At 54.4% G+C, this 17,658-nt stretch overlaps 1 protein-coding gene, 1 long non-coding RNA gene and 3 other non-coding genes across 7 annotated transcripts; 3 read left to right on the forward strand and 2 right to left on the reverse strand.

Moving 5' to 3' along the window:
- Positions 1-264: 264 nt before the first annotated feature.
- On the reverse strand, positions 265-337 carry TRNAT-UGU (transfer RNA threonine (anticodon UGU)). The gene has a single exon. It is a non-coding gene; the product is annotated as a tRNA-Thr (tRNA).
- A 113-nt stretch (positions 338-450) lies between these two features.
- Positions 451-3,006, forward strand: LOC129533606 (uncharacterized). 2 transcript variants are annotated; one of them, XR_008679872.2, is made up of 2 exons: positions 451-779; positions 2,820-3,006. It is a non-coding gene; the product is annotated as an uncharacterized lncRNA (long non-coding RNA). The 2 variants fall into 2 exon arrangements; XR_008679871.2 differs by having other exon boundaries at positions 460-603.
- On the reverse strand, positions 2,518-15,326 carry TRIM7 (tripartite motif containing 7). Of its 2 annotated transcripts, none has more exons than XM_019026506.4 (7): positions 13,175-15,326; positions 12,131-12,226; positions 8,434-8,664; positions 7,678-7,700; positions 7,277-7,392; positions 6,770-6,805; positions 2,518-4,263 (listed from the first exon to the last, which is right to left on the reverse strand). In XM_019026506.4, exons 1-7 carry the CDS (start codon positions 13,694-13,696, stop codon positions 3,752-3,754), a joined length of 1,536 nt encoding a protein of 511 aa, XP_018882051.4. In that variant the 5' UTR covers positions 13,697-15,326; the 3' UTR covers positions 2,518-3,751. The 2 variants fall into 2 exon arrangements, with proteins under 2 accessions (XP_018882051.4, XP_018882053.4); XM_019026508.4 differs by lacking the exon at positions 13,175-15,326 and adding an exon at positions 12,330-12,705.
- A 137-nt stretch (positions 15,327-15,463) lies between these two features.
- TRNAA-UGC (transfer RNA alanine (anticodon UGC)) lies at positions 15,464-15,535 on the forward strand. Its single transcript has one exon. It is a non-coding gene; the product is annotated as a tRNA-Ala (tRNA).
- Positions 15,536-16,347: 812 nt separating this feature from the next.
- Positions 16,348-16,420, forward strand: TRNAK-CUU (transfer RNA lysine (anticodon CUU)). The gene has a single exon. It is a non-coding gene; the product is annotated as a tRNA-Lys (tRNA).
- The last annotated feature ends 1,238 nt before the right edge of the window (positions 16,421-17,658 follow it).

Here is a 17,658-nt window from a genome sequence, read left to right on the forward strand (position 1 = left end):
CGGGGGGCGCGCAGACGGAAGTGAGCGGGGTCGTGGGGAGAGGGCGCGCGGGGCCCAGGGAACCCGTGATGGAAAAGGAAGCCCGCAGTGGGTCTGACTCTTCAAGAGATAAGGAAGTGGTAGGAAAGTAGCCTTGCGCGGTGGGTATCTTAGAGGCAAAGAGAAAGTGACTCCGCCAGGCGCTGGCCTCCCAGGAAGGCGGAAGTAGGCTTGCCTATCTTCCACTTTTCTATCTTTAAGGAAATAATAGGAAAAAACGGAAGCAGGCCCCAGCGAGATTTGAACTCGCGACCCCTGGTTTACAAGACCAGTGCTCTAACCCCTGAGCTATGGAGCCGGCTGTGGGTTTCCTTTTGACACACAAGCAGTTAGTTGACGCTGTCGCCGGCGCCGCGCAGCCGCAGTCCGCTGAATCTTCGGCCGAGTTCCGTGGGGGCTGGACCCAAGCTCCTCCCACGGCCGCAGCCGTCTTGCCCGTGCGTCCGTGGCACTGAACGGCCGTCAGTCCCGGCAGAGGGCTCCGCGAAGACAGTGCCGTCGTTGGGCGGGCGCGCGCGCGGGCGGGAGCTGTCAGGGCGGGGCGGCACCGCCGAGCTCCGAGCTGTGAGGACCGCCCCGGGCCTTGGGCGGGGTGGGGGCCAGGGAGGGGCGTGCGCAGGATTGGGGAGCACGTTTTGCGTCTTGCTGTGCGTGAGGAAGCGGGGCTCCAGGTCAAGGCTATGGAAAGGTCAGGGAAGGGTGTCAGTGCGCCCGTCCTGCAGGGAGTCCAGATCCGAGAGGTTAGGGCGGGACCTGGGGCGAGCTGGGCGGTGGGGGAACAGTGGGGTCATCAGGAGGTGGAGGCCCAGCGGGAGTGTTGGGGGGGGGGGCGGGAATCAGGAGGGCCAGGTGTTTGGAGGCGCTGGGGTGGGAAGGGTCCAGGCGAGGTTGCGGGTGGGTGCTAGCCCCGTCTCACATTTGGATGAAGTAGGAAAAGGCAGCTTTTAGGGCAGCTTTAGGGCATGTTCTGTCAGGGCCCTTAAAGGGCCCACGGGGCGGAGGAGAGGGGAAAAGGATGAGGGCTCAGCCTGGCAAAGGACAGAAAGTGGTGGGTGTAGGAGGTGGACCTTGGTCTGGTGGCCTAGCCTGCCCTGTGCTCCCTGCAATGCCGGGTGACTTGGGTCACTGGGCGGCCAGGCCAGAGGTAGGCCCCTAGGTGCCCCCCATTCTGGATGCTGAGGGGCCCTGTGAGGGTCTGGCGGCAGAGGCCTGCGCTTATGGCTCAGCAGCTAGGACTGATGGGTTGAATAAGAAGGGCCCAAGTTAGGCCAGTTGTTCTCACAGACCCAGCGGTCCCTAGAGTTTATGATGCCCAGAGTCTAGGAGAGGGAAATGCACACACATGCCCTCGAGGACACCAACATCCTGACATCCAAGTTACTGTACTGCCCTGGTTAGCAAGAAAGAACATCTGTTCCCTTCTCTATGCAATTGTTACAGTAACTGTTGTTACATTTCTTAAGATATATAGCTATATATGTAGTTACTCTGCAAACACACACTCTCTGATAGACACACGATTGCACTCATGGACACAAAAACGGAAAATAAACATGCGGACAGCTACTCCCAGTCCCCAGACCTGACCCTCATGTGACACCTTCACCAGACATGGTACTTTCTGGGACCTGTAATGTGTGTTGTGATGCCCAGCACATTTGTTGGATGGTACAAAGGGAATTATGATACTTAATCAAAGAGCCACACAAGCCAGATAACATTAGGGCTTAACGGTAACAATAGGTGATTCAGTTAGGAAATTAATGTTAGAGATTGGTTTTCCTTGTGGAAATCAGTGGTATTCAAATGCCTGAATCGGCTACCAGGTTTTAGAGCTGCTCTCCATGTATGAGCAGGACATTCACTCTCTGGAATGCTTCTGTAGGCAGGACTTTGAAATGACCCTGTCCTCAGCCTGGAGGATACGGTATTCTGATTGTCTGGTGCTGTGTCAACTGGGCCTGCCTCTGGGATAGTGTTGTGGCTGCCCCACGAGAACCCTATATGCCAGGTGAGCTTGAAGCACCTCAGAGACAGAGCACTGAAGCTCCATGACACAGGGCTATTCAGCTATCATTGCCCCTGTTTGCCAGCACCTCTGTCTAAATAACTTGTGTGGGACAGAATTAGGTCCGAGTCTGGTATTCTGTTCATCTAGCCTGGTAGCCAGGTAGCGAGAGAAGAAACCTGTGGCCCTTGTCTAAATATGAGGTGGTCAGTATTTAACAACAAATCAACAATAGGGTATGACCAAACTGACTTGGGTCTGTTTGCAACACCTGAACCTTATGCACATGCTCATAAATGTCCTCTCCAAAATACACACACACACACACACCCAAGAAAGGTGAGATACAAATACACACTCCTCCCACACAGAAACATGCATGCTCATTCACTCTGGCAGAAACCCTGACTCACACTTATGCTCCTGCACTCAGATCTAGGGAGTAGAAAATGGGCCAAGCCAACTCCAAAGACAGCTCATAGTCTTCATTTTCATCTCACCCCCTTCCCAGGGGAGCGCTGAGCAGGGAGCAGCCCACTGCCACCCTTCCAGAAGCCCAGCTACCCAGAAGCTGGAGAACAAGTAGACAAGGGGCTGAGGCTGGCCAGGGGAATGCCCTCCAGGGCATGGGCTGAGAAGGCCTTGGCACCAGGGTGCTCTGCTGTTGGCATTTTCCTGAGTCCGTCAGGAGCATATTTGTGCTCTGTGTGTTGTTTAGAGCTGGCTGCATCTTTAAAATTGTAAGTGCCAACTTGTGTTTTGTGTTTCAAAGTTCCAGAAGCAAAAACAAAAAAAGTTCGGGTACAGCGGCTCACACCTGTAATCCCAGCTCTTAGGGAGATGGAGACTGGAGGATCACTTGAGGCCAGGAGTTCAAGACCAGCCTGGGCAACAAAGCAAGACCCAGTCTCTTAAAAGAAAATTAAAAAGAAAGAGTAAATAAAGTTCCAGAAGCTTTGCTCTCCTTATCCAAGCAGCGTTTGTACTTTGGCACTGGAAAGTGCAGGAGTCAGGTGTTTGTGAGAGCACGTGTTGGTTGTCGCATTGGTCAGGATGCACCCATCACTCTGTATCCTCCGGCTAAGGAGTGCTGGAGAGCCGTGACGCCCACTGGCTGTTGTCCCGGGCTTGTCCCTCAAAGACGGGACAAATGTCTCCTTCCAGTTCTGGCCCAGACTGTCCTCTGAGCTGGGAGCACAGGGCTCCTCCCTGAGTAGATGACCTGTCAGGTCAGCTGGATCCAGAGGTCCCACAACCTCTCAAGGCAGAGCTGGCAGCTGTCCAGAAGGCAGCAGCCATGATAACAAACGTGGTTGGCCCAGGCCCAGACCTGTCCCCTGGCAACAGAGAATAGCAGGACTGGCTTTGACATTGTTTTAGGGAGCCAGGCACCCTTCCCAGTCAGGGCAGAAGCCCCCTGGAGAGCTGGGCTCCTGACCTCACCGGCCTCCACCTCCTGAAGGCTCTGGCCAAATCCACATGTGACCTCAGGAAGGGAACACCCTCAGGAGTCCAAAGCCCCTGTTCCCCTGCTCAGTTGGCCACAGTCACTCTCCTGCCTCAGGGTTGTGTCTGTAGCAGGCTCTCTTGGGCAGCAGGGGTCAGGAGCACGGAGGGCAGACCCAAGACGGACCAGGCATCTCTGGGGAGGCGACATCCCCTCCCACCGGCAGCCCAGAGACAGGAGCTCCCCAGCAGTGCCCCTCAAGGCCAGATTCGCAAGTAGGTGCCCGTGGAGCAAACAGAGAAAAGCGGAAACACGCGCTCCTGGAAGTTGACGCGGAAGGTGTAGAGGTGGCGCATGTCCTCCACAGCGTAGAAGGACACAGCTCCCACCTCCAGGTCCAGGGCCACCCGCACACGCGACAGGTGCCCGCAGCTGAGGGGCGACCGCTCGGGGCTGGTCACGGCCCAGTACTGGCCGCCGTTGAGCTGCAGGGCCCAGACGCCCTCCTCGGGAGTGAAGGGCGTCAGGCCCTTTCGGCGCACGCTCTCGCGGGCCACGCCAAAGGCCCAGCCGTCCTTAGAGCCCACCTCCACCTCCCAGTGATGCCGGCCCGAGGAGAAGCCGCAGGACGCCAGGACGCGGGTGTTGGTGTCGAAGCGGCAGGGGTGGTTGGGCAGGTCCTGGGCCCGCTCGCCGAGGCGCACGCTCTTAAGATCCAGAGAGAGGATGAGGCGCGGGTTGGCCGTGTCGGGATCCAAGGTGAGCTCCACTGCAGACAGAGACAGGGAGAAATGTCCCCACGCAGGCAGGCCCCTGGCACAGTCTTTGCAGGGCCGCGCCCGACCTTGCTTTGCAACCTGCCTGCATTTCCCTCTGGAATACCCCCAGCACCCAGTGCCAAGGCCCAACCAACCCCCACGCTCTGCCTCCCAGATATTTTGCTTCCCTCCGCCCCGACCACTCAACAAGTACTTACTGAAATCAAACAAATGCGATGTGTGGGCCTGGTTTGAACCCCAGTTCAACAGATGGGGATATTTGAATGCCAGACATTGGAAAGAATCATTAATCTGTCCAGGTGTGAGGACTGCTTTGTGGTTATGTTTTACAAAGTCTGTTTCTTTAGAGATAACACACTGAGGTATTTATGGCAATGATATATTGTCTCTGATGCTTTAAAATAATACAGTAGGCCGTGCGCAGTGGCTCACGCCAGTAATCCCAGCACTTTGGGAGGCCAAGGTGGGCGGATCACGAGGTCGGGAAATCAAGAACATCCTGGCTAACATGGTGAAACCCCGTCTCTACTAAAAATAAAAAAATAAAATAAATTAGCCGGGCGTGGTGGCAGGCGCCTGTAGTCCCAGCTACTCGGGAGGCTGAGGCAGGAGAATGGCGTGAACCCGGGAGGTGGAGATTGCAGTGAGCCGAGATCACGCCACTGCACTCCAGCCTGGGCGACAGAGCAAGACTCTGTCTCAAAAATAAAAATAATAATAACAATAATACAGTGGAGGCCGGGTGAGATGGTGCACAGCTGCGATACCAGCACTTTGGGAGGCCGAGGCCAATGGATCAGATGAGGTCAGAAGTTTGGGACCAGCTTGGCCAACATGGGGGAAAACTTGTTTTGTATTTTCTCTACTAAAAATACAAAAATTAGCCCGGCGTGGTGTCCTGTGCCTGTAATTCCAGCTGTTTGGGAGGCTGAGGCATGAGAATCGCTTGAACCCAGGAGGCAGAGGTTGCAGTGAGCGGAGATCAGGCCACTGTACTCCATGATCTCACTCCAGGGCAAGACCCTGTCTCAGAAAACAAAATAATCCCACAGGAAGTGGATAGCAGTGTCTATGAAAACTGTGGCCACTAATTGATCACTGCGGACGGTGAGAGATGGGTATGTAACATTCTTTACACTCTTCTCTCTACTTTTGAGTATGTTTGAAATTTTTCATAATAAAAAGTTAAGGCCAGGTGTAGAGGCTCATGCTTGTAATCCTAGCACTTTGGGAAGCAGAGGTGGGAAGACAGCTTGAGCCCAGGTGTTGGAGACCAGCCTGGGCAATATAGTGAGACATCCGTCTCCACAAAACATAGAAAATTTAGCCAGGCATGGTGGTGTGCTCCTGTAGTCCCAGCTCCTCGAGGACGCTGAGGAGAGAGGATCGCTTGAGCTTGCGGGGTGGAGGCTGCAGTTCCACTGCACTCCACCCTGGGCAACAAAGCGATACCTTGTCTCCAAAAAAAACAAAAAAAAAAAGTTAAAATATGTACACTTACTGTGAGCACTACTACGTTTCAGGCCCTGGGGGTAGCACAGAGTATCAGAGTAGTCCTGCCTGCCTGCAGCTTCCTTCCCACAGGGAGAGGATTGAGGATAGATTATAAACATAGAAGATGAGAGGGAACAGAAGAGCAGGCTGTAACTTCAAGCAGAGTGGCCAGGGAAGACCCTCACTGAAAAGGGGCATCGAGCAGACAGATAGAAAGAAGGCAAAGAAGCAGGCCACGTGACTGGCTGGGGAAAGCATGTTCCAGGTAGGGGCCTGGGGTGGGGGAGCCTGGCCGTGCAAAGGCCCCGGGATGGGTGTGTGCTTGGTACAATGAAGGAACAGCAAGGAGGATGTGTGGCTGCATGGAGTGGAAGGGGTGTGCACTGAGGCCAGATCCCTTGGGCCCTTGAGACCACCATGGGGACTCTGACCTTTACCAAGTCAGAGGGGCTGTGGCAGGGCTCTGGGCAGAGGAGGGCCTGGTCTCCCTCAGGTGGTTTAGGTGGCATCCAGACACACTCTGACTTAGACATCAGCATCAGGAATATGTGCCCTCCCCTCCCCTCCTCTGGGTGTTGGATGCCACACATTCCAGAGCTTTGCAAGAGTAAAAACGATATTCCTTCCAGTCTTTAGCTTCCCCTTGCTTTCCTTGTCCCCTGTATACACCCCATTCCCAGGAGAGGTTTCCATCCATCTTGGAGTGGGGACCGGGTAGAGGCTCACCCAGGTGGCCGAGAAGCCTTTCCCAGTCTGAGTATCTCGAGGTACAGGGCATTCCTGCTCCTAACCAACCTGCAGCATTTGGGCCAACATCTGAGGGTGTCAGAGCTCCCAGGATGGGGAGGGGGTGGTGTGGGGGAGGGGACAGAGGAACAGGGTTGCTGAGGTGGGTGGGCTGAAGGAACCGACCATATGCAAAACCCTGAGATGGTCACGAGCAGGGAGTAGGATCTCTGTGTGGCAGACAGTCCATACTCGCCATCACAGCACCATCCCTACCTTTCTCCTCTTTCTCCAGCTCTCCCCGAAGGTCCTCTGAGGAGGAGAAACAAAGCAAGGCGTGCATGAGCGACACGGGAGATTATATGGCAAGGTCACCAGCTCTTTATATCCCAACTGACTCATTCATTCCCCAGAGACTCCTAAGGCCAAGAGTGAACGTGCAGGCACAGGGCCAAGCATGGGGAGCGGGGGGCAGGGGGCCCATACCCAAGCATTCTAGCTCTACCCAAGTGGCTCTGAGCTGAGCTCCCCTGCACAGCTCTCTTCCTAACCCCAGTCCCCCAGCAGTACCCCTCTACCCGATCTGTCCCCTTGAGAAGCGGCATGCCCTGCAGGGGCCTGACTAGATTTGCCACCACAGCCCCTACACCAATCTGGCCATGGCACAGCCAGCTCCTATTTTCACACACAGCTTCTGGAAAGCACACCCAGGGACCCCTGAGCTACCAGGAGCCCTCCACCGCCACCGCACTATGTGGCCCAGCTCGGCACCCAGGCCCCTACCTTTGAACTTCTTCAGCATCCCTTTTAAGATGAAGGTCTTGAGAGAAACATTCCAGACTTTATTCTTCATCTCGGAAGAGACTGTGGTTGGCTTGGGGCCAGGCTCATTGCTACACCTGCAGGACAAGGGCTCTGAGAAGGGCCTGTGTGCACCGTTTTGCTCCCACAGGCTGTGACAATTAGGATGGCGCGGTCCTCTTGGCAGAAAGAGGTAGAAAAGGGAGAGCCAGGCCTCATGCAGAAAAACCCATGGCCAGGCAGGTGGGCGTTTGTCTCGGAAGGTCCCCGGGCAAGCAAGTCGGGGGATCAGGAGGTGAGAGGTCAGGGGACAGGGAATAAAGACAAGGCTCAGTGAAAAGGGAAGAAGCAACTTAGGCCCCAGGAGTTGTGAGGTCACTCACCTGCTCAGCGTGCTTTTGAATTCCTGGAAGGAAAGATAGAGGAAACCAAATCAGCATCAGGTAACCTCCATTCACCTCTGAGAAACAAAGCTTGCCCCTTGCTGTGCCTGCAAGATGTAAGCATAAGCAGGTGTGCCACGTCTCACTGCCTGCGTGGACTTCAGGGGCAGCAGCTTCCAGTGGCTGCTGGCTGCAGGGTGTCTCACCCACGCAGTGGGCCTCTCACCCTTTGCCACAACTGTTCACATGCTTTCTTTCTATCTTTGCTGCTTTCTTAGTTACAGAGTCATCACTGGAGCTGTCCCATGGGACCCAGTGCTGCGTGTGTCCTGGAAACCACCTGAGGGAGGTCACAGCCCTTATGCACCTACTGCTCACTCAGCCCCGTGATGACTGTTCTTAACCCATCTGTGGATTGTGAAGTTTATCTAGTTGTTTATAACTATTTTTTTAGCGAAATAGAATAGAAAACATCAAAGTGCATACGTGTAGCAAAGATGAGTATTATTTTCTGAGACTTTTGTCTCAAGCTTGTGATTCTGAAATACGATATATATTATTGTGGCTCATAGTCAAGAAAGTTTTCACATCCCTCTAGACTTCCAACCCCAGGAAAATCAGGGCACTTCTGTCCAGTCCCCTTCAGCTCCAGATCATGTGATTCTCCTAGACCCCCCAGGACTGACACTGTTCTCTAGCTGCTGGTCCTGATACCTTAGGATAAATGACTCGAGCCCCTGGCTGAGCCAGACTTACCTGGAGAAAGTCAAGGTCAGGCTTTTGAGCTGTCTCCTGGATCTGGCTTCTGAGCTTGGACAGCTGGGTGATCTCAGCCCCGAGCTGGGCCAGGTTCTCATTCTGCTTCTGTGCCACCTCCCGGGACAGTTCCTCCAGGCGGCCTAGCAGCCGACCCTCCTGCTCCACCAGGAAAGCCCTCAGTGCCTGGAACTCTGCCCCCACCTTCTCCTGCTCCGCTGCCATCTGTTTCTGTCCCAGGAGGAGAAGTTGGAGAGGGACTTGAACATGGAGACATAACATTTGGCCAGTGGCCTGAGTCATCCCACAGGGCAAGGCTTCGTCCCTGTCACTGCTGGGGGATCGGAGACACACCCACCTACGCACGCAGTGCATGCTCTATTGTCAGTGTCCCAGCTCCGAACAAGCTGTACTCTGGACACATGCTCTTTTCTCCCCTGCCACAGATGCACCCACACATGTCTGTGGACCTGTGCTCCATCACCTAAACCAAGGCAGCTTCATACTCCCCCCAGAACTAAGCCAAGCTGCAGCTTCCTCACTTGAAAAGCAGAAGGGATAAATGAGTGCCTCCTGGGGCAACCATAGGATTAAACTGAGATTGCTTTTTCTTCCTCAAGCACATTTATCTCATCACCCTCAAACTTTTACACTTCACTTTCTTTTTAAAGGCCATCTTTCCTGTTTAGCAGTTATAATGGTAATACATGCTCAAAATACAAAACTTGGGAGATGTAGGAAAGTAGAAAGAAGGAAGAAAAGTCCGATGCCAGTGACCAGAGGTAGCAGCACACCCCCAAGGAACGAAATGAGAATATGCGGCATGCAAGCTTCGTATTCTGTTCTTTCCATTAACAGCATACACCAGACTTTTTACTCGAGTTTTCAGATGCAGACTCATGCCCTGATCTCTTGATTTTTTATGTGAACACACGTTTGGCACTCAATCTGTCCCACCAGGAAGTTCCTCTTCCTTAAAACTCCTGGGCGGAGGAAGGGAGTCCTGTGAAGTTGGGAGACCTGGGTTGAAGGTGTCCTACAATGCCCCCACCTTTCCTTCAGCTTCCAGGCAGGCTGCAGTAGCCCGGAGCGCCTTATGGGTATTAACTCCCTCAACCCTGACGGCAGCCCAGTGGGGAGGGTGCACTTCCCTTCAAGTCTTACAGGTGAGGAGACAAAGACAGACACATCACCAGGAAGTGTTAAGCCAGGCTTCTCGGCCAGTTGCCTCACAAAGAGGTAGCACAAGTGAAACAGTATTTGCCAAAATACTCTAAGCCAGGGTTTCCCAACCTTAACACAGTTGACATTTTGGGCCAGATACTTCTTGGTTGTAGGGGGCTGCTCTGTGCCTTGTAGGACATTTAGCCGCCCCTCTGGCCTCTACCACGAAATGCCAATAGCATCCCTATCCCATTGTTGACAACCAAAAATATAGTATCTCCAGACTTTGCCAGATGTCCCCTGGGGTGGGAGCATTTTCAAATAAGAGCATTCCTTCTCCCTTTTGTGTTGCAGCAATAGTTGGGCTCTACCTCTGATGTTTCATTAAGCAGGGTATTGTAAGTGAGACAAGCGTCGTAAATCCAGAAGTATTTTATTGCTGCAAAGAACAGGTGGAGCTCACACCTGTCATCTCAGCACTTTGGGAGGCTGAGGGGGCAAAGTCAGGGGAGAAGGTTGCTTGAGCCCATGAGTTCCAGACCAGCCTGGGCAACACAGGAGACTACCCCCAACCCCAGCTCTACAAAAAATAAATTAAAAATTAGCCGGGTGTAGTAGTGCACACCTGTAGTCCCAGCTACTCAGGGGGCTGAAGTGGGGGGATCACTTGAACGACTCCAGCCTTAATGACAAAGTGAGACTCTGTCTAAAAGCAAAACAAAACAAAACAACAACAAACACGAATGTGGGGCTGGATGGATGGATGTTGGGAGAGGACAGAGGTGGAAGGTGTTAAGCAAGGCCTGGGGACTCCAGTCAGAGACTGTGAAGCTGCCGCCGGTGCCAGGGAAGGCCCTCTGGTTCCTGGATGTCAACCAGTGGGGGAAGAGCTGCATTGGGAGTCATTTCTCCAGTGGAGGAGGGATGAAGATCTAGAGGGTGAGCTCTTCCTCATGGAGGAAAGTGAGTGATGAGGTAGGAAGGTCTGGGATGCACACTGGGTGCAGGCATAACAGATGTAGTTGAGGGTCTGGAAACGACCCTAGGGTGTCTGAACTCCAGGCTCCTCCTCCACCCCTCCTGACATTGAGGATGGGAGGGTCCTCTAGTTCACCTTCCTTCAGTTCCCTGCCTTGACAGGCCCCAGTAGATCCTTTCATTCTTTTTTTTTTTTTTTTTTTTTTTTGAGATGGAGTTTCACTCTTGTTGCCCAGGCTGGAGTGCAGTGGCATGACCTTGGCTGACCGCAACCTCTACCTCCCGGGTTCAAGCGATTCTCCTGCCTCAGCCTCCCGAGTAGCTGAGATTACAGGCATGTGCCACCACGGCAGGCTAATTTTGTATTTTAAGTAGAGATGGGGTTGCTCCATGTTGGTCAGGCTGGTCTGGAATTCCCAACCTCAGGTGCTCCACCCACCTCGACCTCCCAAAGTGCTGGGATTACGGGCGTAAGCCACCGCACCCAGCCAATCCTTTTATTCTTTCAACACCTATATACTGAGCTAGGAACTGAATTTGCAAGGTAGAAAATGACCGATGGTGATTCATGTTTGCTTATCTTTTTTTTTTTTTTTAAGGTGGAGTCTCACTCTGTCGCCCAGGCTGGAGTGCAGTGGCGCGATCTCAGCTCACTGCAAGCTCCGCCTCCCGGGTTCACGCCATTCTCCTGCCTCAGCCTCCGGAGTAGCTGGGACTCCAAGCGCCCGCCACCACGGCCGGCTATTTTGTATTTTTAGTAGAGACGGGGTTTCACCGTGTTAGCCAGGACGGTCTTGATCTCCTGACCTCGGGATCCGCCCACCTCGGCCTCCCAAAGTGCTGGGATTACAGGCGTGAGCCACCCTGCCCGGCCTCATGTTTGCTTATCTTAACCAAAATGAGCCCTCGTTTCACTTTCCTGTTCTACCCTAAGGAAGACAAAATATCATTCCAACTTGGGGTAGAGGCAGGTCCCAGTACCCAAGACCCTGGGCTGTGCAGCAGGGGCTACTGTAAACCCAAGACCCTAAACTTCCTCCCTCTGCCAGAGCCAGGGAGCAGCTCTGACGCCCTCCAGCCCCTTCTCCGTTAGCCTCGATTTCAAATAAAAACACTGTGAACATGAAATTTTTTTCACTACTGTTTTGTTGACAAAACATGCCATGAGGCTCTTTATTGTATTAATATTCCCACTTATTGAATATCCATGTTTCTCTGCAGAAATAGTAATGTGTTCCATTACAAGATGCTTCCGCAGGCCCTAACTGGTATGTTACGTAATATCAGAGTGACTGAACGTCCTGATTCGCTGGGACAGCTCCAGTTTAAGCCAGTTGGTTTGCAATAATTATTTTAGCACTCCCTTTCACTTTAAAAAGCAATGGTTTGTACAATAATTATGTGGTCACCCTATATAATATGCACTCTATTATCTTTCTGAAATCGATTCTGCGGTTCCGTAGCACACACTCCAACACCACACACACCGAGCCCTGGAGCTGAGTTCTCAGGCCTCTATAACCTCCCACGGGGGGCCTGCGGGTGCCTGGCTCACCAGCAGCTCCTTGCTCTCCTTCTCTTCCGTGGACCGGAACACCTCACAGTCCTCCAGTTCCTTCTTCAAGACCCTCAGCCTGGACTCCAAGAGCTCCTGTAGGTGAAGGGAAACAGTGTAAGGTGGGGGTGAGGGGCTTCTGGAAACCCCCACTCTGCCTTCCTGGAGCCAGCCAGGAGAAAGGGAAGGCCCTGCTCACTGAGGGGGAGGCCGGGTAGAAGTCATCTCTACAGGCTACAGGTTACACTGCGAGGTGACTCTGAAAGTCTCGGGATCTTGCTTCCCCAAAAGCATCTGCTGGACCAGCCAGACTGAAACACAAGCTCCAGCAGCCCTACCCCTAGTCGTCTCCTCTACTCTCCGCCCCACCACCAGGAAGCCCCGTGGCTGGGAGAGTTGGAGCAGGATAGGCCAGCAAGGAGAGACTGGGGACTGCCGCCCGAGCCTCCCCGCCCCGCCCTCACCCCTGCACACACCCTCGCTGAGGCTCAGCGAGAAAATAGCAAAGAAAGGGCCCCCAGAATCGACAGCCTTGGCACAGTCAGAGGGCTCTAGGTGCGCGGCTTAACCCGGGAGCCCCCTCCCTGGACATCTTGGCGAGGTCCTCTCACTCAGTTCCACGAGGTGGGGACTTTGAGCAGAGCCCGCTTCGGGGAAAGAGATAAGAGTGGGGGCAGCGGCTGCGTGGCTGTGCCGGAGACTTCCCGCGGGCAGAGAGCTGCGGAGACGCAGACCAGGCTAGAGGCTCTGAACAGACAGGAAGAACATCGCCAAGTCCGTGGGGGACGTCGCGCAGGCGGCCCAGTATCTGGCCCAGAGGGAAACGCAGTGGGGGTGGGGTGGGGGTATTGGTGATGTTGGGGGTGACAGAGAACCGCGCTCGGCCCGGGAACCAGCGCTGGGCTTCCTGGAATAGGAGAAAGAAGGGAGGGGCTCACCCGGGCCTCCTGATCGACAGGCTGTTCTCTGCACCCCGTGCGCGGGAGCGCGGGACCAAGTCAGGGGGTCCCGGGGACCCACGGGGTGGGTGGGGGCTGCGCTCACCTTGGCCTCCTGCACCGCCTCGTCCAGCGGCAGCACGGCGTGCTCGCGGTGCTCGCGGGCGCGGTCGCACACCACGCAGATGGCGCGTCCGTCGTCCTGGCAGTAGAGCTTGAATGGTTCGCCATGCTGCCCGCAGCGGGCAGCCGCTGCCCGGGCCGCGGCCGCCTGGGACCCGTGCTCTCCCGGGGCGGCCGCGGGCAGGCTGAAGCGCCGCAGGAGCGTGGCCACTGCCGCCAGCTGCCGGTTGGGCCGCAGCTGACTGGGGCGCGCGGGCTCGCGGCACTGCGGACAGGGCAGCGGGAAGGGGGGCGCGCGGGTCGCGGCCCCAACAGACCCCGCGCCTGGGCGCTCCCAGCAGCGCCCTATGCAGGCGCGGCAGAAGCTGTGGCCGCACTCGACGGACACCGGCTCACGAAAGAGCTCTAGGCAGATAGAGCACGTCGCCTCGCCCTGCAGCTCTGCCGCCAGCGCTAGAGCCTCGGCCCCGGTTCCGGGGCCGGTCCGCGGTCCCACAGCCGCCATGCGCGCTCTCCGCGCACCCAGATCTGGTCGCGCCTGGGCGGCCACTGGACCTCACAGGACGCGGAGCTGGGCGCCGAGGGCCCACTGGGAGAGGAAGGGCGGGGCTGCCACTGGGCAGGCAGAGACTTGAGCCCGGGGCCGCGCCCGGCTGGGAGCCGGGAGGGGAGGCGCACGTTGACTACGGGCCGGGAGGCACTGGGCCATTCAAGTGCGGGACAGCGCCCTGCGCCCCGGATCTGCGCTCCACCAGCCCCCGCCCTGGCCAGCGGCCTCTCCCCCTCGCCCCCGTCCCTCAGACTCTCCAGGCCGCCCCAGCCTGACCCAGTCAGCCGCGGGAAACGGGCCGCGACAGGTGGGCGCACAAATGCTGCCAGCGCCACTCCCGGTTTCCGACCGAGGCCGACCCAGCATCGCCGGGGCAAGGGCCTGGCGCTCGGGCCACGGTGTCAGGTTCCGCCAGCGCAGGTTCGCCCCGGCCCTGTGCTGAGTTAAATTTAGAGACCGGAACCTGGTCCTGTCCCCTCACACTCAAGCGTGGCCTTGTATCCATTCCATTACCTTTTCTGCGACTGTCCTCCGGCTTCTTTACTCTTTACTTAGTATTTGAACAGATAATACATTTACAATTTCCCATTTCATTCAGTATTATCCCCCCCCCACCGCAAACACACACACACACACACACACAAACCTCAGCGCTCTCTTGTCCCCCAGCTGTCTCCACAGCCCCGCAGCAGAGCTGCCTGTGTTATCCGCGTCCACACCCTCTCTCCTCGCTCACTCTGGAGGCCACTTGGAGCAAGCTTTCGCCCGCACCCTCCTCAGAAACCGCCCTTGCCAATGTCACCGGGAACTTCAGCAATTCTCACCCAAAGGCGAGGACCTCGCCTCACCTCATCTGCCCCCGGATGCTCCCTCCTTCCCGACTTCCCTTCTCAGGGCCTTCCAGGACCCTGTGTCCCCGATCTTCTTGCTGTTCCTGAACCCCGTGGCCTCTGCGCTGGCCGTTCCCCTTGCGTGGACCTCTTTTCTCCCACCACCTGCATGCTCCCTCCCGCCTCATTCAGGTCTTGTTTCAAACGTCTCTGCCCACGGAGCCCGCCCCGAACGCGCACACTGTGTAAAGTCGTCTCTTAGCGCGCTCCCTTCTCAGGGCCGGCTCTGTGCCCGCACTCTCTCTCCTCTGGAATGTCAGCTTTAAGATGGACTCTACTAGGTTTGTTCACGGCTGAATCCTGTTTTTAGAGCAGTTCTTGGCAAGCTCAGTAAGGTTTTCTTGGATTAAACTTGATTCAAAATTCAAAAGAGGAGCCGCAGTTCACGGTGGAAAGTAGGCCCATCGCCTGTGTCCCAGTCCTTTCTTCATCCCGAGCAATCAACTTTACAATTCTGGATTACGTTAATCAAATATTCCGTATTTTATTGCCTCAACCCCCACTTTTAAAAAACAAAACGTAGCATCCTGCACAATTTTCCTTTCTTCTCTTTTTCAGGTCACAGTTCATTTTTGGCTTCGTGCCTGATGATTTTCTCTCCTTTTTCCACCGCTGCTCCCAGGTGCTTGCCCGGCCTAATCCTCTCTCTTGGAATCCCTTGGTCAAGACCCGCTGGTTTGGAGTCAGCGGAGGACCCTGGAACAACTCTTGGCCCTGCGATGCCGGGTTTTTGCAGCGGCTGAGACCCAGCGCGTACCGGTTGCCCTCCACTCCCGGTGTCCTGAGTTAAGCGACGAATAGGGACCATCTGGGAGCTGTGCTGAGAGCAGGTGGGGATGTAGCTCAGTGGTAGAGCGCATGCTTTGCATGTATGAGGCCCCGGGTTCGATCCCCGGCATCTCCAGTGTCGTTTTGCACTTTCAATTATTGTTTTCGATTTTCCTTTCAAATTTTGAAATCCAGCATGTTTGCAGAGCGCCAAGAAAAAACCCAGAGGGTGGAGTTTGCGGAGTAGAAAAAGACCACGGCGGCCCCTGCCTTCCTCTGGGCCCCATTGTCTTTCCCTCCTGTTTAAAAATCCACACGGTACTTGACCGGGTGCGGTAGCTCACGTCTGTAATCCCAGCACTTTGGGAGGCCGGGGCGGGTGGATCACGATGTCAGGAGTTTGAGGCCAGCCTGACTAACATGGAGAAGCCCCGTCTCTACTAAAAATACAAAAATTAGCCGGGAGTGGTGGCGGGCGCCTGTAATCCCAGCTACTCAGGAGGCTGAGGCAGGAGAAGTGCTTGAATCCAGGAGGCGGAGGTTGCAGTGAGCCGAGATTGCGCCACGACACTCCAGCCTGGGCGACAGAGCCGCAGTTCGTGGTGAAAGGTAGGCCCATTTTTTGACAGAGTCTTCTCTATTAAAAAAAAAAAAAAAAATCCACACGGTGAGAGCTCCAGTGGCGTCAGGGTGCACGTTTCTCCATCTCCGTGCCGTGAGCTTCACCGCGAGTAGAAAATGGCTTGGTCGCTGGTAGGGTAGAAGGGGCAGGAAACGGACGTAAGTGGGAGGGACGGTCAGGCACTGACGGCAGAGTTTGAATTTCCCAGGAGCCGAGGCACTTTAGTAGTTTTATCACACTCCAAATAAATCCAAGTTCAAACCCGCAGTTGAATACACTCCGACTCTGATCTAGAATGAAAACTTGTTTAGATACGGTTATCGGGCGCCCGGCTAGCTCAGTCGGTAGAGCATGAGACTCTTAATCTCAGGGTCGTGGGTTCGAGCCCCACGTTGGGCGGCAACTGGTCGTTTTAGTCCTAAATCTACGACTACTAGCCATACCTAAAAATATATTATAAGTAGACCAGCTCTTAGGAAAATAATCTGCTCTGAAGTCTTGCACTTCTGTGTGTGTAATACTCTTGCGGGCGCTCCACTGTTCATTATCTACCCATTATCTTGCAATACAATTAGGATTTAAAACTGTGGTAAAATATGCCCAACAAAATTTAACACTTTTTAACTGTACAGTTCTGTAGCATTAAATACATTTAAATGGTTGTGCATCAGTCTCCAGTCCTTTTTCCTGTTTCCCAGATGAAACTCTGAACCCATTCAGCATTAACTCTCCATTCCCCTCTGCCCACAGACGCTGGCAACCACCATTCTACTTTCTGTGTCTTTGAATTTGACTCCTCTAGATACCTCATATAAGATGAATCGTGCAATATTTCCTTTTTAAATTGTCTTATTTCACTTAATGTCTTCAAGATTCATCCTTATTGTAGCATGTGTCAAAATTTCCTTCCTTTTAAAGCTGATTAGCATTCCATTGCACATATATACCACATTATCCATTCATCTGCCAATGGACACTTGGTTCCTTCCTCCTTTTGGCTACCGTGGATAATGCAGCTATGAACATGAGTGTACAGATATCTGTTTGAGTTTAGGCTTTCTATTTTTTTAGAGTATACATCACAAAGTGAAATTACTAGGTCATACGGCATTTCTGTTTTTGTGGAAGTGTCATACCATTTTCCACAGAGGCTACATCACAAATGAGCTTTAAAAAACATCTTTCGACGTGGCGCGGTGGCTCACGCCTGTAATCCCAGCACTTTGGGAGGCCGAGGCGGGCGGATCACGAGGTCATGAGATCGAGACCATCCTGGCTAACACGGTGAAACCCCGTTTCTACTGAAAAAAAATACAAAAAATTAGCCGGGCGTGGCGGGCGCCTATAGTCCCAGCTACTCAGGAGGCTGAGGCAGGAGAATGGCGTGAACCCGGGAGGCGGAGCTTGCAGTGAGCCAAGATCGCACCACTGCACTCCAGCCTGCGTGGCAGAGCAAGACTCCGTCTCAGAAATTAAATTAAATTTAAAAAAAACATCTTTCGGCCGGGCCCAGTGGCTCACGCCTGTAATCTCAGCACTTTGGGAGGCCGAGGCGGGCGGATCACGCGGTCAGGAGATCGAGACCATCCTGGCTAACACAGTGAAACCCCGTCTCTACTAAAAACACAAAAAAATTA

This window comes from Gorilla gorilla, chromosome 4 (genome assembly GCF_029281585.2).
Source record: "Gorilla gorilla gorilla isolate KB3781 chromosome 4, NHGRI_mGorGor1-v2.1_pri, whole genome shotgun sequence".
Classification (NCBI taxonomy): domain Eukaryota; kingdom Metazoa; phylum Chordata; class Mammalia; order Primates; family Hominidae; genus Gorilla; species Gorilla gorilla.